At 33.3% G+C, this 20,332-nt stretch overlaps 2 protein-coding genes across 3 annotated transcripts in view; one reads left to right on the top strand and one right to left on the bottom strand.

The window, feature by feature from the left end:
• The first annotated feature begins 5,075 nt into the window (after nucleotides 1-5,075).
• Nucleotides 5,076-17,852, top strand: LOC106466258 (lysosomal-associated transmembrane protein 4A-like). Of its 2 annotated transcripts, none has more exons than XM_013926516.1 (7): nucleotides 5,076-5,210; nucleotides 9,278-9,384; nucleotides 11,295-11,529; nucleotides 13,723-13,799; nucleotides 15,467-15,685; nucleotides 16,780-16,875; nucleotides 17,387-17,852. In XM_013926516.1, the coding sequence occupies exons 2-7, from the start codon at nucleotides 9,286-9,288 to the stop codon at nucleotides 17,495-17,497; spliced, it is 837 nt and encodes a 278-aa protein (XP_013781970.1). In that variant the 5' UTR covers nucleotides 5,076-5,210; nucleotides 9,278-9,285; the 3' UTR covers nucleotides 17,498-17,852. The 2 variants fall into 2 exon arrangements, with proteins under 2 accessions (XP_013781970.1, XP_013781971.1); XM_013926517.2 differs by having other exon boundaries at nucleotides 5,089-5,216.
• A 41-nt stretch (nucleotides 17,853-17,893) lies between these two features.
• LOC106466255 (COP9 signalosome complex subunit 5-like) overlaps nucleotides 17,894-20,332 on the bottom strand; it is an 8,963-nt gene continuing 6,524 nt past the window's right edge. Inside the window, exons 3-5 of the mRNA XM_022394236.1 lie at nucleotides 20,047-20,130; nucleotides 19,148-19,345; nucleotides 17,894-18,359 (exon numbers count right to left, since the gene is read on the bottom strand). Of these exons, the coding sequence (XP_022249944.1) occupies nucleotides 18,129-18,359; nucleotides 19,148-19,345; nucleotides 20,047-20,130 (513 nt within the window). The 3' untranslated portion in view covers nucleotides 17,894-18,128. The remainder of the gene's footprint in view (nucleotides 18,360-19,147; nucleotides 19,346-20,046; nucleotides 20,131-20,332) is intronic.

Genomic DNA, 20,332 nt, shown 5'->3' with positions numbered 1-20,332 from the left:
TAAATACATTTCACACATCGCTCTGGGCTGTAATTAACAGTGGTGTATAAATACATTTCACACATCGCTCTGGGCTGGTATTAACAGTGGTGTATAAATACATTATTACCCTGATGTCAACTACTTTACATTATAATTCATATTATTACCCTAATGTCGACTACTTTACATTATAATTCATATTATTACCTTAATGTCGACTACTTTACATTATAATTCATATTATTACCCTGATGTCGACTACTTTACATTATAATCCATATTAGTACCCTGATGTCGACTACTTTACATTATAATTCATATTATTACCCTGATGTCGACTACTTTACATTATAATTCATATTATTACCCTAATGTCGACTACTTTACATTATAATTCATATTATTACCCTAATGTCGACTACTTTACATTATAATTCATATTATTACCCTGATGTTGACTCCACTGAAGTTTTCAATAATTTATTCTAGTTACTGTATTATTTTCATCTAATTTGAATAATTTTCCAAGACGTAACTAAAATTACACATAAACATCTAAGTAGAATGTGAAAACACGTGTGTCTGTCTTTGTATGTATGCGTTTCCACAACTATTTTACTAAAAAAACCGTATTTAAAATAAATAAATAAATAATATGTTTAACATGCGTTATGAAAACATATAAGATATCAAAATTCATGAAAAATACCTTTTTAAAATAAATAAATATTATACTTCAAGTAAACTATTAAAATAATATAAAACAAAATCCATGAAAAATACCTTTTCAAAATAAATAAATATTATACTTCAAGTAAACTATTCATTTAGAAGTGATATGCTAGAGAGAAAGTAGTTAGTCAACACAGCCCACCGCCAACTCTTGGGATACTTTATTACTCACTCAAATGGGTATTAACCATCAATCACATTAAAACATTATTGTTTTAATGGATTTTGTTTTATATTATTTCCCACAACGGGTATTGAAACTCTGTTTCTGGCGTTGTAAGTCTACAGACATACCGCTGTACCACTGGGGGTAGGGGGTGGGGCGATGTACAAAAGAACTCCATTGAAAAATATGTATGTGGAACTTATTTTTCTACTGTTTGTTCGAATTTTGTGCAAAGGCACTCGAGAGATATCTGCGCTAACCGTCCCTGCAGAGCACAGATAGCCCATTGTGTAGCTTTGTGGTTTAATTATAAACAAGTTTATGTACGTGGATTATATTTATAAATCTCCCACCCCGTTTTTTCATCTGTTTTTACTTTATTTCACTGTTTCATGTTATCGTGAGTGTTTGGGTCATGGCAAAGGCCCATTGGGCTGCTGTGACCACGGTGAGGTATCGAACCCCCGATTTTAGCTTAGCAAGTCCACTGTGACTAAAATGTGTACACTTCTGTACAAGGTTTTATTTTTCTGTAATTTACTTTTTTTTATTGTTTTAGTGACGATTTTTTTTTGTCACAAATTTAATTTAATTTTTTATTTTGGAACTTATTTAATCTCCTGTTTCAAAAGTACGTGAGAATTATTTCATCCCCCTTTAATATATTTTTTTTTATATTCTGACGAGATAAAGGCTACATATTAAATGGTATCATATGATTATCATCTCATATTTGCCTTTCCAGACACACACACACTATATATATATATATATATTACGTTACAGAAGTTACTGAAGCAAAAGTAGGCTTACATTAGTACAACATCACTGGAATTTTTAAAATTAAAATATTATTGTATCATACTCACAATTTAACTCGCAAACGTTTATTAGTTGTGTAAATAGATCAAAATTTTCATGAATATATATGCATATGTTCATTAAAAGCAATCCCCCCCCCTTCGTTTTTAAAAGATTATTCCAGAAGTTGGTGTTGGGTGGTGATGACTAGTTGCCTTCCCTCTAGTCTTTCACTGCTAAATAAAAATGAGAAAATAGAATAAGTTATTTGTGCTGGATCATCATTAATATCGTGAAGACGGTTCCGTTGTTTTTGGCGTTTATTCAAATCCAATTTCAGACGTTTTGTGAATTATTCATTAGGCTGTAAATGCATGTATATATCTATCACAAAATAAAAGTTTTTCACAGTTTGTAATGCATACTAGAGGGATTTGGAAACTTTGGCAATAAATCTGGAAAAAAAAACAGTAGCAGACTTCTACACTCCAGATAATAATAGAAAACATTTTATTTCAACCAGCGTTTCGCCATTGAGGCTTCATCAGGGTTATTAGTGCAAGGTAGGAAGAAGAAAATTTGGTGCCATGACTGCAGATTTGTTTTTATGGGGTTTGTTTTTCTCTTGATTTGTATATTTGTTCTTCTTATCCTGCATTTTTGAGTAGAAGCTTCGAATTCTAGGAAATGGAATTTTTCAGGAGTTGGAGAACTCCTCATCAGGAGGAAGAGCTAAGTGCTGAGGTGTAATGGCTGTCAGAGATAGTTGTCAGGTCTAGGGAAAGTCTTTTCCTCGACATCGGACTTTCACTAATACCCCCCAGAGGACCCTGATATATTTATTTCTGTGGCTGTAGTCTGCGGAGTGAGAACTTCTGGAATCTGGTGCTCCAAGAATGGCAAATCAAAATTTTCCCCTAAAGTTTAACCTCAATCCATAGAGGGCATGGATGGGTGAGGATAGTTACAGTGGTTTGAGAGTCCGAAACTGAGTCCTGGTCTCTATAGGACTCTCAAGCATCTGCTATCCAGAGTAGTTCAACCATAACTGTGATCTGTGCCACTCATGGCTGGCTGAGAAAGAAACTGAAAGTACTGCTGATGGAAGACATCGCCAAATGGACATATTTCACCAGCAGGTGAGACATCAGGCAAGCACTGGTGAAGGTGGTGATCTGTGGGGCAGCATTGTACTTCTATGTGTTATAGAAAATTTTGGGGGTCACGCAGAGATGAAGGCCGGGATCTAATTCTAATATCTTAAGAGCGAAAGTAAAGGAGGACATACAAACATTATGCCAACCACACTATATCTACTAGATCCAGTGGCAATGAGACCTTTTGCCCAATGCCAAAGCTCATCAGACCAGTTGAGATGATACAGACACATCAGTTGTTAAGATGTTATTTACATTATCAAATTGTATGAACAACAACTATTATAGTATGAACTAGATTAACTTGTTGAAATGTAATTCTTATTAACTTTATACCAGTCATTTACAAATCAGAATTAAGGTAAAGATTATTCACACAATATTATTTATTTTATCATCAACTATTTATTATTTCTACTTGACTAACTTTACTGTACAAGCTCACTCCAATGCACCACCAATATTTAGGATGCTTTGATCAGGTGTTAACTGAGAGTCCATGAGTCAAAGGTTTATGCCAAAACCACATGATGTTAGAAAAACATCTAGGTTTAAGAAGTCTTAATAGAAATGAATAAAAATTCTATAACCCGAGCGCTTTCGAAAAGTGGACTTTTCTTCTTCAGGGGCAAATGGGAATCACGGGTAGCCATGATAGAGGTCGAACAAATATCACCTTCGATGTTTATAGCAGGATCTGGTCTGTTCCCTGAAGTATTTTAGGGAGATCATTGCCTAGAATCACTGTACTCGGGAACAGGTAATATAATGCCTGGCCCTGAGTTTAGACTGTTCAGTTATTGTGGTATTTAACAAAGGACGACTGAGATACAGTTGTAGCTGAGTTTCATGGATGTTTTGATCTTGTGGAGAACTGAGCTATCCTTTTGGCCAAGTTCAAGGTTCGAAAGAGAGGTCCCTCAAAGAACTTGATGCTTTTGTAAATGATGAGTGCCAGTTGAATGGGAAGAATATCCTTCTTAATAACTTCAGAGAGATGCTTCCCAGTGAAATAATGAGACATAACTTGGATGTGAGAGATCTGTTCATCCTGACAGATACAATTTGTGCGGTGACAAGGCTTAAAGTCCTAGCTTTGAATAGGTTGCAAGAGAAAAAGAATCATGTTGCAGAAACTCCTGTGGATGCGCTCAGATAGACTGCTCTACTCAGTTGAATGCCTCATACCTAGTAAGAGATTTCCCAAATCAGCAGCCAATACATTCTGGTGCTGTTAGCGAAATTCAAAAACAAACAAACATTATAACTCGCCACAGCGTACTGTTTTCCTGTAATTTGCAGATGACTAATGAAAGTTCTTGTTCCTGGCAAGATATAAAAAGACTCCATAATATTATGAGAAAAGTAATTTACAGACAGAATGTTTTATGAAATGGAAGGAATCATAACTCTCGTTGATAAGAATTCTACAGCAGATACCATGACCCAAACATTAATCAAAACCGAAGCGCAGCATATAACGCGTCTGTATAATAAGACCATTACAAGAGTTACGCATTTTGCAGAAAGAAATCAAGCTTTTCTCGGAACTGTTAATAAATCAATTTTTAAACGCCCATCTGTTACTGAGTAAATATGCTTTTGGGTCTCTTTTTTTTTTCAAATGAGTACAAAACTAAAACTGATAAAATCAAAGTTCTGATAAAGAAAATCCGCGTGAACAGCATCGCCGGAAAGACTACAAAAGTGGTAGGTCAGCTAAGATTATAAATTTTTCTGAGCGAATGTAATACGATAACAGTAAATATTTGAACTAATTCCCAGATAATCACTAAGTGGAATATTATGACATCAACTTTCGTAAAATTCCCCACAAATTTTTGGAAATGTTGACATTTAAAATTTTTCTTTAGATTTAATTTTATTAACGCTTGTTTTGGATTAAATAATAATAAAAAGAAAATATTTAGCCCTTGTTGTCGATGTTTAGCCTCCTGTTGGAATTTTTATTCAGATTGTGAAAATAAATAACTTTCCCACATTTTGTCAACATAAGATGCAAAAACGTACAGTGCTAAACATTTTAAAGCGTGCTTTGTTAAAAGTTTCGTTAAAGAACTTTCTCTTCTGCTGTTAAAAGAGGGGTAGTGCCCTTTAAAAAAAATTAAAATAATTATTATGTGCTATTATTCACAACAAATAATGACAAAAAAAATTTTCTTTTTGCCTAGTCAATGGTACATGTTTTATAATACAGGTGGAAATATTAAAACAAATGCGCATGCGTATTTCGGAACAGGAACCTTAGGCATAATTGAAGTTGGGAGTTGTTACTACGAGGAGTTAAACTGATATTAATAGTATAATACCAATACTCAGTAATAGATCATTATTAGCTTACGAAAAACCAAGTCAGTGTAAAGAAGGGTTATTTTTTGAGTTGCATTTGTTTGTTTTTTGTGTTAACGTTTGTTCAAATCATTTTTTTGCTAATTATATTGATAGCATAGGTCTACACTGATTCATTATTTTTAGCTTTATAAATTTAAGCCAAGACTAAGTTAAACTAAAGAATCACAGTCAGAAATTAAGAGTAATACTATCACTGTCAGTTGTAGAACTGAGTGAGTGAACTGTTAGTGTTATTATTAGTATTACTAGACTATTGTTATTATTACTGTAATGAAAAATTACACTTAGTGTGTTTTATTATAATATATTTAGTCCTGTTTTGTGCATTTCATCACATTTAGATTTTCAATTTAAAATAAAGTCGTTGGATTTTATTTTTGCATTATTAATAATAATAGTAATGCAGTTAACCTCTATTATAGTAATGTATTGCTAGTGGTAGTAATTATAATATGATTCAGTGCATAGGTTTTTGCACTACTAGTCAAGTCTAACAACAGTACAGTTTTTATTGTTACCAGCAGCATTTTTTTATATTTACGTTGACATCACTGTTGTCAGATATTGCTAGTTATATGGCAGTGTTATTTCATTGGAAAAATTCAATCGAGTGTTTGTACATTTCATACTACTAATATAATTTCTAGTGTCTACGAAGATGTCAGTATAAATAATATTGGGCATAATGCTTATGCTAAGTTTGAGCCTAGTCTCAAAAAGCTAAATTTTTGTTTAGTTGTAAAATTTCAAAACTTGAATTTCTAATGTTTTAACTTAATGCTTATACTCTATACTTTAAATATACTTAGTATATCATACATTTCATTTTAAATAAGGCATAGATGGCAAATGTGAGGAGTCTTGATGTAATTTATACATTACTCTAGGTATAGAAGACTTGTTTGGTACTCATCGTTTAGGGCATTAAGACACTGAAGAGAATTTAACTGTGTATAATTAGCTAAGCTTGGCCAGATTTTTGCATAAGTTTCATTTTCTCTCTTCTGTATGTTAGTTGTGTAATTTTATCTTCTTTTTTCTCAGTTTATCTGACCGTGTTTCTAGAGATGTTGTAAAGATTTATATACATCTGTCAACATTAGTGCCATTTTAGACAATTTGCTATGTACTGTGTGCTAGCAATTAATACAAAAGTGTTTGGAAGTAGGAGACTAGAGCATAACAAGTGAACTGTGTATTAAAGATAAGCAAAATGTTAAAATGGAGATTGGACCCTTAAAGGAAGCTGGTGGTAAGGGTTTTTGTTGACTAGTATGAGATAAATAGCTGGGCCCTTAAAGGAAGCTGATGGTAAAGGTTTTTGTTGACTAGTATGAGATACACAGCTGAACCTTTAAATGTTTGCTACCATTTTTACAAGTGATAATGCTTGAAATATTTCTGTAGGAAATATTGGAACTGGCCTGAATCATGTACATATTGATTTTTTATGGTAAGTATGAAGATCGAAAAGAGATAAATACCAAAACCAAACAAGGTTGTCCAGGAGGTCAAAGATCAGGTACGCTAGCCTCTCATTTTTGGAAGGTCAAGAGACAGTGCGCAGGTGCCTGAGTATTGGAGAGTAGTTGATGTTGCATCTATTTTTTTAAAGGGACAATAAAAATTGTCTTGGAAATTACTAGTATAGTTTGAAAAAATCTTAATCTGATAAAATAAATTGTACATAATTATTTTATGAAATATTATATAAATGATAGGCAACAAAATCAAAGGGAAATCTCACCTTACTAATTTATCTGTTATCTTTGTTTTCTCTGTGTATGTGTGGGGGAGGAGGGGGATACTTGTTGTCTGGATGATGGAAATGATGTGGAATTAACTTAATTTTCAAAATGCTTTTGTTAAAGTGCCACCCAAAAGATTAGCTACGAAAGTCACATTGGTAGGAGTTTGAAAAAGACTAATTAATTGGATTGTATGGCTGTTGGATGTGAAAATCCAAAGGTTATTAATGGAGTGAAGTCCAATTATCTTTGACTCCTGTTACTAGTGGAGTGTCTCAGGAGTAAGAGTTTGGATCTTTGTTTCTTCTTATTCACGTTAAATATAGGCATAATTAGTACAGTTTGCTGATGAAACTAAACTCTTGTGGATTTCTAACACTATTGAGGATGCTGAGATACAATAGCATTACTTGGATCATTTGGTTTGTTGGAGGGATTAATGCATTTAGTTCATCATAATTTGTTTTACAAGTCAAATATAGATGGGAACCTACTCATTAGGACGACTGAAAAAAAAAAGGATCAGTAGTACATGTTTAATGTTATATTAGGAACGTAAGCCGATAACATTCTGAGGTTTATCTGTAATCATTCCAGCAACCTATATTATAGTTACCTGCAATGAAAGCTTTCTCATCTTTTGAAAAATTATGTCAAAATAATATTATTATTTATAGAAACAGGATGAAAAAGTTGAATAACAATAAGAAAAAATAAACAAGCTAGTGACTGGAATTTTTTTAAATATCAGTCTGTACCCCTTAGGATGTGTTTGTAGACATATTAATTAAAAGTCAAAAAGGAAATTATCTTAAAACAAATCACTAGTTAGGCCTCACTTTGCATACTGTATACCATCTTATATTCTTTAATTTAAAAAATAATATTGACTTATTGGAAAGGTTAGAGGATGGTTACTGGGATGGAAGGGTTGTCTTATAGATCACTCTACTTATTTTCTCTTGAGGAAAGAACAGTAAGGGGTGATCTTATTGAAGTTTATGAGATTATTCGGGGGATCAATAGGATAAAAAAACATTTGATTTCTTTGTGTTATATTCTGAAGACAATAGGACAAGACGACACGAGTTTAAGATTTGTGAAAGACCGCTTAGGCTCTAATGAAGATAATTTTATTTTTGTAACAGGGTAATTGATTTCTGGCATGAATTCTTGTGAGCTATGTTGAAGGGTAGCACTTTACAGAAACTATAATAGGGAAATTGATGACTTCTTAAACAGTAAAGGTTGTTTTTAAATTTTTACTGTTCTCAAGAGTGGGTGTCCAGGGGCAGTCTTTTGAAGGACCAGATAGTTCCTTGCTTTTTGTACATGGACAGCCTTTAACAGACAAAATTGTCCCTTGATTTTTGTGCAGGGACAATATGGTCCCTTGCATTTTGTAAAGGGACAACCTTGAAAGATCAGATGGTCCCTCTGTATTCTATTTCTGATACATGGATTAGTTTTCTGTCTTGTCTGACAACCCCCCTAGGAGCTGCATTACTTTTTGTGTTATTGAATCTTGGTATTTACATTATCTTGTTACAGAGTAGTATTGGGTAATTGGTCAGACTTACAATTGATTTTTTGAGTGCAATGAAACGAGTTCCTTTTAAATAATATACCTTGACATTTGTTTGAGTAAAAGAATCTGAAATATAGAAGTAAAAATCCATGAAATTATAAAAGTTTAGGTAAATGTAAACTTACCTTGGGTGAGGAATCAGTAATTTATAATTATCATTAGTCTTATGTAAACTTACCTTGGGTGAGGAATCAGTAATTTATAATTATCATTAGTCTTATGTAAACTTACGTTAGGTGAGGAATCAGTAATATATAATTATCATTAGTGTCATGTAAACTTACGTTAGGTGAGGAATTAGTAATATATAATTATCACTAATGTTATGTAAACTTACATTAGGTGAGGAATTAGTAATTTATAATTATCATTAGTGTTATGTAAACTTACGTTAGGTGAGGAATTAGTAATTTATAATTATCATTAGTGTTATGTAAACTTACGTTAGGTGAGGAATCAGTAATTTATAATTATCACTAATGTTATGTAAACTTACGTTAGGTGAGGAATTAGTAATTTATAATTATCACTAATGTTATGTAAACTTACGTTAGGTGAGGAATTAGTAATTTATAATTATCATTAGTGTCATGTAAACTTACGTTAGGTGAGGAATTAGTAATATATAATTATCATTAGTGTCATGTAAACTTACGTTAGGTGAGGAATTAGTAATTTATAATCAGTAGGAGCACTTGCTTTCTCATTGGTTATTCCATTTGTCTTCCAGCCATCATTATGAGGCAGAAGTCGGATATCGAAGGGAAAGGAGAATTCCGTTGTTGCTTGTGTTGTCACGTTCGGACTGGATCCATAATTCTTGGAATCTGGCACTTGGTAAGTTTAGGTTTTTAGTTGTTTGTAAATTTATACTCAGAGCTGTGATGGTTGCTGATTTAAATAATGCATTATATTAAGTCTGTTGGTTTAGGATGATGTTTCTGTGTTATTCCTATGTTTTAAAATACATATCAGATCGTGAGCTATCATAACTGTTCACTTACTGTATCATTCCTTAAAACTTAGGATCTTTTAATATTCATACTGTTTAGGAATGTGTATACAAGTTACTTTCCAGAAACCTGTGGGAGTTGGTGGGTGGATAAAGTACTTATGTTAATTTAAATCAGAAGAATATCAAGCCACCACCTGATTTCTTGCCTTCTTGCCGAGACAGCTACTCGATAAGTAACCCAGGTGGTTCAGGCGGCTGTTGCTTAAGCTAAGTGTCTGAAATGCTCAAGTATAACGGATAACTTTGTAGTTTCAACCAGTATAACATTGCCGTGAAGAATGTAAATAGTTAATAGTTAGTTTCCAACAAAATGTTAATCCCTACCATTTTGTTATAGGTTAAAAAATAAGATGATTTTACTTTTCATATCTGTGAGTTTTAATAAAAGTTTCAGTTTGTAATGAGCTTATAGGCTCACGTAGGCAAATATTGTTTTTTTCGTTAATAAACTTAAAACCTTAAAGGTATCAGATTTTATTGTAACCAAAGTAGTCGGTCTTAAGGTCCACACAAATTCGTTAAGTTAGAGATATTATTATGGGAACAACCAAATTGTTTTACTGCGGAATATGAATCGTTTGAAGCACGTTCGAAAAGATTCGCAATGTCGACAAGCATTACTTGTAGATTGTTTAGGACAAATCTGTTTAAATATTTTCTGTGTAAAGTCAAATTATAATTAAAAATATCATTCTTTTCCTGACCCTACTTTAACGGGTTTTTAGGTGTTCTAATGTTTAATATTATTTACTTTTGATTGTTTTCTACTTCGATAATCCTTCATATGTGTGTGTGAGTAATTCTTTATCTACGTCTGACCCTTTGTAGCATTCCGACTAGGTTTATAGATGAGTATTTGGATGATCAGATGTGAGATCATGAAAGACCTCATTCTGGGTGATCTTGTCACCATATTTGTAGTGATGTTTCCTCAAGTTGACCTCTTCTCTGATTTTGGCTGAAGTTTTCGATGTATGTGATGTACCAGCATGTAAAATACTTTTGAGCATCTTCAGGCCAACCAAGCATCAAAAGGCTTTACGCTTCAGAGAAAGTTTACTCAATTCAGATGTTTCCATGACCTTGTATGGTTTTTCCTCGTATAAATTGAGAGGAAAACCAAATGAAATCAAATCCAATATACATTCCAAATACTTTGGATTAAAAAAATAGATAAATTTAAAACATTATTGATTAAATGCATATGAAAATGTTGCTATTGATCAGGTGAACAAAATTTTTGTTTTTGACCAGATGACCGATACTATGGGTCATTTAGGCTCTAAAACATTATCCTTTGGTACTGTCTGATTTTATGTACCACATTAGTTTTGTCTGAAATATTTATTTAGCTGCTATTTTGACATTAAAAAACACTAAATCTGTTCATCATTAAAAATTATTTTTCGTACTAACACATGTTCATTTCTCTCTGTGTGTGTGTGTGTGTATATAACAGCTGTAATTCTCATTATCTCTTAATGCAGTTCGTGCTGGTTAATTAGTTTCACAGAAACGCATCTACTCCCAGCTAGAGAATTAAAAAATAAAATCTCTATTATATATTCTCTAATGTAACAAAGATAGAGAGATAACCCTTCGTAAGTTGACCCAAAGTTTTTTTTTATAACTTGTATACCCTAAACCTTTGGCTAGAGGTTAAAAAATATTTAGATACGTGATGAAATTTGTTCACAAGAGTAAAGATTATCCTTGTTATGAATATTTTTAGGTTTTGCATGTATTTGCCTTGGGGATCCTGGCAAGCATTGTTTTTCATCCTGACCTGATGTGCCAAAAGCTGGCTCAGTGGAAGACATCTGATATACACACCGATGAGCTGGGCACTTCAATTCATGGAGGAGGGATGAAACCTAATCCAAACTCTCAGTTGCCCGAACTTCCCGAGCTAAGTGCAGGTCCAGCAGGGGACTACGCTTTCTTGAGAGAATGGAAGTGGGATTTAAGTAAGTAGTTTGGGTCAGTGGACGTGTTTTATGCACAAAATCAAGAACTGTCTGAGTGTGACTTAAATGTATATTTTCTTTTTGTTAATCAGAGAAGAAATTGGAAAAGAAACATTCAGATCTCTTTCAAAGGAAACAATAGCTGAGCTTGATCCAGTGGTTAGTTTGCCGGACCATGGATCCTTGGAGTCATCATTCTGCAAAAAATAAATTGTGCTCTGCTCTTCGGGACTGTATGTGCATTGTAAAGGTGATAGGTCTTACACCACCATTTGATCAAATAAGAGTTTGGTGGTGGGTGCTCTTGGCTAGTTGTCTTCCCTCTCATCTATTATTTCAAAATTAGGGATGATTAGCTCAAATATCGCTACAGTAGGTGAATTTGATATTTTTTCGACCTGAACTGCAGGCAGTAAGCAGGGAATAAAACAGTTATAACTTCCATAGATGTGTGGAGCGTGTATAGGAGTTAGGGCCTTAGACATTAGGTTCCGTAGCCTAATCACTAGGTCATATTCGACTAACTGTAGTAGGCGAATTGTTGTTTTTTGTCGACCTTCGTTACATCGCACACGTTTCTGCGTTACTTCGTGTGGGTTTTAAAAACGTACTTAATAGATACAATTGCAATTAATAAATGTAAGGAAAATCTGCATGAATATCTGAAAGCAAACGAATAAAAAGAAATGCACGATTATTTACTTTAAAAAAGAACCAGTTTTTATTAAACAAAGATGTATGGGACACTTCCAAATCTCCATCTTGCACCTTGTTAATCTAATTTTGCGATCATGAACTTTAAAAGGAAACTTTGATCTACTTTATCACTAGATAAGTGTAAGTAATTAACATTCAAAAAACTGTTTGGTTTGACTTAACATTTTAAAAAGTATTATAATACCTTTCAAGCAGAAACGAATGTTCATTAGACAAGTAATGAGTGAAATTTGAAGACTGTGAGCAGATGGAGATGCGATAGAAAAGTATAGGAAAGCTCAAACATTGTGGGAAGTATTTTGACTTGAACATAGAATGGTTTGACATTCGATTTTATAAATTTTATAGTGCGTGTATATTTTATTCTTTCAGAAATGGATCAGTCGTGAAAATGGGTTGAGTTACCAATAGTAGTTTTAAGTAATGTAAAATTTAGGACATTAAAATTGAAGTAATATGAAACTTTTACTGGCTGCATACAGTGAAAGGCAGTAGGAGTTGAGACCTTGTGGGTGTGAGCACTCAACTCCGTACCATTAATTGATTCTCCGTGCTTGCTGGCTAGTTTAACATCAGTGTTTGGATTTTGTCTGGTAGATGGGATATTTGGGAGATATTACCACAGACATTATCCGTTATGCCTTTAAAGTGATGGCTGGGATTGACAATGGATTCTTCACTAAAATCTTTTTAATTAATCTATTTAAAAACTTGAAACTTTTTCTTTGCCACCTTCAAATTTTTTCTAGTTATTTTAAAAGTTACTCACAAAAGTGCTGCCCACACTGGATAAAAAAATAATTCATGAGATGTGTGTTTTTAGTAGGTATAACTAATCAGATGATGTGCATTTACTGGAGAAGTTGTAATTTTGAATTAATATTTTTGAGTATACTGTCGGATTTTAGATCTACGAGTATACTGTCGGATTTTAGATCTACGAGTATACTGTCGGATTTTAGACATACGAGTATACTGTCGGATTTTAGACATACGAGTATACTGTCGGATTTTAGATTTACGAGTATACTGTCGGATTTTAGATTTACGAGTATACTGTCGGATTTTAGATCTATAATTGTGATAATCATTATATATTCTAATATATAATGAAAAACAATTCTAATAATAATAAAACACTATTTGTACTTGCTATTTAATGTTTGGAGAACCCTATTGAACAGTGTACGAGTTACCAGAAAAGGCTTATTGATCAGTTATCACAATGTGATGGTTTTCTCCATAAATGTTGTACTTGCATCAAGCTTTTTTAATTTATTTATTCTAAAATCTTGATCATTCTTTACAAATGATTCAAGTATTTTTAACCACCCACAGAGTATCAGCTGATAAAAAAAGAAGACAGTGTCCCTCTGTTGTCCCTGGTTAAACACTAGAACCCACTAGCTCTTTTGCCAGCTATTCATAGCTGATTTTGATCCCTGTTATTATTCTTACAATTTCTTTTACTTTCAGAGGATGTTCATGTTGCCATGGCAGTTACCCTCTGTACTGGACTTATCACCTCTCTCATGGTGTACGGGGCCGTCCGAGTAAGTCTTCTTCCACTCTTTAATTCCTAATAGCATACCATGTTGCTGGGTCCAGGATCCCACATGAATGACTATGATATTAGCTCTTATTTGTAGCTAGAAACCATCATATCTTTGTAAGAGATTAGTAAAATCAATCAACGTAATCACCAGCTAACACTTTTACAGTGTGAAATTCACCACTGAAATGGCTTAGTTGTTATAATACTGTGACCTCAACACTTTCACCCTGAAAAATAAAATAATTTAATCTGTCACTTGAATCTTTGGTGCTAACATAACACCAGATTCATGACCTAATGCCACTATTTCTTTCTGTTCTTGACCAGATTCATGATCTAATGCCACTATTTCTTTCTGTTCTTGACCAGATTCATGATCTAATGCCACTATTTCTTTCTGTTCTTGACCAGATTCATGATCTAATGCCACTATTTCTTTCTGTTCTTGACCAGATTCATGATCTAATGCCACTATTTCTTTCTGTTCTTGACCAGATTCGTGATCTAATGCTACTATTTCTTTCTGTTCTTGACCAGATTCATGATCTAATGCCACTATTTCTTTCTATTCTTGACCAGATTCATGATCTAATGCCACTATTTCTTTCTATTCTTGACCAGATTCATGATCTAATGCCACTATTTCTTTCTATTCTTGACCAGATTGATTCATGATCTAATGCCACTATTTCTTTCTGTTCTTGACCAGATTCATGATCTAATGCCACTATTTCTTTCTGTTCTTGACCAGATTCATGATCTAATGCCACTATTTCTTTCTGTTCTTGACCAGGTTCATGATCTAATGGCACTATTTCTTTCTGTTCTTGACCAGGTTCATGATCTAATGCCACTATTTCTTTCTATTCTTGACCAGATTCATGATCTAATGCCACTATTTCTTTCTGTTCTTGACCAGATTCATGATCTTATGCCACCGTTTCTTTCTGTTCTTGACCAGATTCATGATCTAATGCCACTGTTTCTTTCTGTTCTTGACCAGATTCATGATGGTAGGTGTTTAACTAAATAACTATAGTACACATCTGGTGAAGACAAACTTCTACTGTTTGGTATGCCAACCATGTGAATAGTCTTCCCCTATAGTTATTCTTTGACACTGTTCTATTGCTCGATGCACATGGAAAGTAACTGAATTTAAGTGTATAAATTCTGAAACTAATGAATTTTGTCCGTTACGGTAGTAAAATTGCCATATAAAAGAATACATAGCCAATAGATGCAGATTGTTAAGAAGTCTGTGAACGTGGGTTGAATATGTTAATCAGGACATTCAGATGTTAAGAAGTCTGTGAACGTGGGTTGAATATGTTAATCAGGACATTCAGATGTTAAGAAGTCTGTGAACGTGGGTTGAATATGTTAATCAGGACATTCAGATGTTAAGAAGTCTGTGAACGTGGGTTGAATATGTTAATCAGGACATTCAGATGTTAAGAAGTCTGTGAACGTGGGTTGAATATGTTAATCAGGACATTCAGATTGTTAAGAAATCTGTGAACGTGGGTTGAGTATGTTAATCAGGACATTCAGATACACTTAAATGGAATAATTCCAAGCGATAGTTTTTAGTTTGTGTAAATAAAGAATGTATTAATACACTTTTCATTTTATTATTCTTGAAATATATTTTTAATTTTTCAGGGTTGTCCTAGTTGTTTGATGCCGTTCTTCTGTCTTCAAGTTTTTGACTTCATGATCTCCGCATTGTCTGTGATTGGTTACTTTTCCTACATGCCCAACCCTCGGGAGATCATCCAGAACTCTCACGACATTCCATTTCAGAAAGAGCTGTTGCAACTTGATGCTCAGTGGTTGTGTGCAATTGTCATGGCAGCATTCATTGTCTGTATGTTGGTGAAGGTACTGTTCGTTGTCCCTAGTAGCTTTCAGTATCTTAGTTCGTTTCTAATTGTCTCACTGATGATAAAAGAGTATATTAAACTTGACAATCCTTTTCTTCTGATGTTATAAGTTAGTAAGGAATACCTGATGATATACTGATGGAAAAATATACTTTTAAATGTATTTAGGTATTTGTCCAGTTATCAACATGGATAAGTTACCTCTAAAATTTGTTACATTAATGTATTAAGCTATATAAGAAACATTTAAACTTCACTAGACTGGGATCCAGATTTTGATCATATATGTAGCTATTAACTTATTACTGTTCTCTCTCACTTTAATATGCTTTCATCAGACATCAGGTGTAACCCATGCCTTCCTCTTCGTCCTATCTCCTTTATGGTACTGTAAACTCGACATCTTGCTTCAGACATTTAAGACAGAATTTTATTTTGTATTACTGTTTTAAAAGCACTTAATGACTAGTACGTGAATGAAGCTTCGCTTGGATGACAACAGTCGACTGTTAAAGGTTTTATTTTTAATGGTTGATGAGACGTAGCCAATCATCTCATCCAAAAAGTACGTTAGATGAGACGTTAAAGAAATATTATAAAATACGGGTATTTTTTTCACTCCATCAATTCAACAGTTGTAGTGCACGTCAACAATCATGTTGGCTTCAAATTCAACATTTACTATCCCGACATGTGCACGGGATATTAGCAGCGTGGTTCTTACGAGTGACGATACTCAGATTTCTTGAAAGAATTGTTTTTAACTTTTTAACTAGCCTTTCATATAACAATCCATTTACTTCTCACAGTCAACTTGTATATACTTTAGAGAGAATGTTTGTATTAACAATAATACTTGTATATTTTTGGTGAATGTTCTCAAACTATTGACATTCCTTTATTAGACCTTGTTGTTGAATGCCGATTTTAACTTTCGTTACAACCTTGATCAAAGTTATTATACTCACAAAAGACCATGTGTTTACCTTCTCTGAAAGAGGTGACATTAGTTTTTCATACTCCAGTTATTAAACACATGTTATATTTTTGAGAAACAACTGTTAACAGTTGCATTTTGTCTCTCTTCTGTAGGCCTACTTTATGGGAGTGGTTTGGTCATGTTACAAATACTTGAAGCTCCTACAGATGACTCAGATAGTGGATAATTACCTGGATGTCGAGGAAGAGGTATGTAAAACCCATGTTTCAAAAAAGTAACAAACGTTAATCTGTTTGTAGTTTAAAAACATTCAATCCTGGATGCAGAAGTCAGTAATGACCCGTATTGTAAGTAGAAATCTCCTTAAGGGTAAAAACCCATGTACATCACACGTTTCAAAAAGTAACAAACGTTAATCTGTTTGTGGTTTAAAAACATTCAATTTTGAACCATAACATAGAGCATTTAGTTTATCTTCTCTTGGGGCTACCCAGTTAAATACTTCGTGTTTATTAGTTCCGTTATCAGTCCACACAGAATTGCTTTAAGTTCTTGTGAATGTAGTAGATTAGGCTAGTAAAAATACTTATATTTTAGGGTTTAACTAAGTAAAGGATCTTATGTAATTAAGTTTATGTACACACATCTCGATATCTGTGGGAGTCGTGCTTGTATATATTTAGTTAGACCAGAGTTGTGAATTTTATTAAAGCTGAGAGAGAGAATATTATTTCACAAACTATTTGTATATACTTTCAGATGTTGCTCCCCACAGATTATGAGATGGGGGTCAAGTCCCCTCTTTATTTGTCCCCATATGGACAACCACCACCACCACCATACACCCCACCTACCACCAATGATGTGTAAAGGGTGTAACTACATCAGTAGAGTGAGGTGAAAACTCACCCAATACAGCTTTTCTTGAGTTATGCTTGTGAAGTTAGTCAGTGTTGTGATTATTTCTTGGTAAAGAAAACAAAGCACCTGTGTTAGTAGTCACTTTAACTTTAGATATTTACAATTTTATCAGAATGTGAGTTAAGGGTAGTTGAGATCTCTTTTTCAAGTTTTGACATTTTACAGAATCTTGTCATGTGGAGTTGTTTGGAAATTCTTGGTTGCAGGTAGTTTCTGCTTCATTACATTTAAATATTACCACTTTTATTGTAGCGAAAGCACAGATTATGTAATTAATTGTATAAATAAATTATAGTGCTCCATACACTGTCTTGTTGTATTTCAGTTGTGAGGGGAGACCATAAATTATCTTGTAACTCTTTATTAAAACACTAAGCGTACAGACATCAAAATAACGTGTGCATCAATTTATTAACAACAAAGATCAATAAATGCTGCTTATTTTAACTTTTTTCTTGAAAGTAACAGAAAGGAGAAATTCATAAAGCATCAGTATATGTTAGGGTAGAATAGCTTTTCTTTACAGCATGATAACTTAATTTGTTTCAGTTAAGAGGTCAAACCAGTCTTGAACATCACCTCAAGGTTTCACCTGGTTAAATAGTCTGTCTTTAATTACTTGGGACATAAGACCATGAATCACTTCTATAGTTGTTTTACAGCAGTCTTTGGTGGCTTTAGTCAGTTTGTCTTCAGTCCGTTTCTCGTGGGGATCAATTCCTAACATAAAACCACCTCTTCCTAGCTGAGTGTCCGATTGTTCAAGTTTATCAGAGAGGTCAAATACTTGCCCTGTAGTGTAGTCTGCATTCTGTAACAAAAAATTAAAAATGAAATGCCTAAAAACTTTTTTTTTTTTCTGTATTTCATTTAGGGAATTAAAATAAAAACATCTTATATACTTCACTGACAATTTTGGTATGAAAGTATGCATTTGAAGTGATACATTGAAAAAATGTTATAAACAATTAAATAAGATTGTCCTGGTTGTGGGGAGGAGGAGACTTTACTTTGATAGCAACAATGATCATTGTTGCTATATTTTCCAGCACACTTGGGCTGTACCATAAGTAAAATTAGAGAATTATATATCAAGAAACTAATGTCACATTTTGGAACACTTTCATTCCCAAAAAAAACATACATGTATTATAGTTAGACTCAACAAGTGTCTTCAGCACATCAGTATCGATTCCAACATGTTGGCCCTTACCATCACAGTTTTTAAGGCTAAGGTCACCTGAACAAAATTTGCTGAACCATCAAAACATTTCCCATAACTTCTTTGATATTCTTTGTGGCTACATAGGCATTGTTTCCCTTCTTGTAAACTAAAACAACATTAAATGCCAAATGTGTGTCTCGTCGTGTTCCATCACTATACTAAACTTTACACATTATATAGGCTACAAGTTTAACTTGCGATGTTAGTTGTTTTTTTTTGGGGGGGGGGGTAATGAAAGTGTTCTAAAACATGACATTAATTTCTTGATCGATCAAAATTAGGGTTACTAATTATTTCAAGTAATTGTAATATTGCCACCAAACTTGTTCTATCTTCGTTAGAGGAGAGCTACGTGCATTATTGTTCATACTTACAGTCAGAAGACTCGAAGAGCTAAGCGTGTTTACCCAGTACTTATTCCACAGGGAATCCAACAAACGTCGATCTAGAGATGATTTAAAATATGAGACATCCAGCGAGTAGTATTGTTTACAGTGGACCCCAAAGTCTTCAATTTTGTTGAGTGGAATGGTCTGATATTCTGACGGACCTTCATCGGGAGGCTTGTACCCCTTAATAAGGAAATAATATAATAAACATTTATCTACTTCCTGCAACACTAATTGGTTTTTTTATCACGTTGAAAATATAAATATTTGTTTATCGTAAAACTGGCCCATCTTTCTGTCATATTGGTCTCTATTAATGCACTGTTAATTCATGGTACTTCATAGTCACTGATTTTACTAGCAGTAGAGAAAATGGAATTTAAATCTCTTATATCAAAAAACATCACGTTGAGAAATCGAAAAGGTTTTTATCTTCGAACGCACGTTGGGTAGCTCACACAAAACTTGCTAAGTACGAGAATATACCATTTTCATATAACTAACTAACAAGCTTCTCTAACATATTATGTACAGTGTTAGCCAATAACAACTGATCTGTGATCCTGAAGCATAAGCTACAGGAGGATGTTTCGTTAACCATAAAAAATTAGCTTGATAAGGAAGAGAACACATGTTATAAAATTCTTTGTACAAAGTGTTTAGGAATTGTAAATTATATAAAGATACTGAATTAGATGGAATTTTGTTGAGCTTCATGTTCTACTTTTATGCACAAACTAAAGTTATATTATCTTTAGATTTAATACGTAAAAATATATATTCATTTATTCCAACGTTACTATAAACTATTATGTTTCAATCATACAAGTGTAACAGTTACTTTCTGAAATATATATTGGGTTGTTTCCAACACAAGTTCCTACCTTAGGATAGGTTCTAAAAGCTCCCAAGTTTACTTTTCCGGCAGAGATTGTTCTCACTGGATCAATCTGTAACAATAAGAAAAAAAACATTACACAGCTAAAAAAAAAATGCTATGATTTTTTTAAATTTAAATCATTCAAAAGTTCAGTGTACGTTTCAAAAACATCAGCTTATTCAATACGATCAATAAGTAAACATTAAGTAATGTGTTGGTTAAAACACAATCACCTGACATGGGTTATTAATAGTGTATATTTCACTCAACTTTTTAAATATTTTTACATC

The sequence above is a fragment of the Limulus polyphemus genome, unplaced genomic scaffold (genome assembly GCF_000517525.1).
Source record: "Limulus polyphemus unplaced genomic scaffold, Limulus_polyphemus-2.1.2 Scaffold2207, whole genome shotgun sequence".
NCBI classification, from domain to species: Eukaryota; Metazoa; Arthropoda; class Merostomata; order Xiphosura; family Limulidae; genus Limulus; species Limulus polyphemus.
This window is presented reverse-complemented; position numbering and strand designations above follow the sequence as displayed.

Excerpts from the sequence above, each read along its gene's own strand:
- LOC106466258 (XM_013926516.1), top strand. The coding sequence starts at position 9,286 with ATGAGGCAGAAGTCGGATATCGAAGGGAAAGGAGAATTCCGTTGTTGC. Across the intron at positions 11,530-13,722 it reads AGAATGGAAGTGGGATTTAA|AGGATGTTCATGTTGCCATG; the intron begins GTAAGTAGTTTG and ends TTTTACTTTCAG. Across the intron at positions 13,800-15,466 it reads TGGTGTACGGGGCCGTCCGA|GGTTGTCCTAGTTGTTTGAT; the intron begins GTAAGTCTTCTT and ends TTAATTTTTCAG.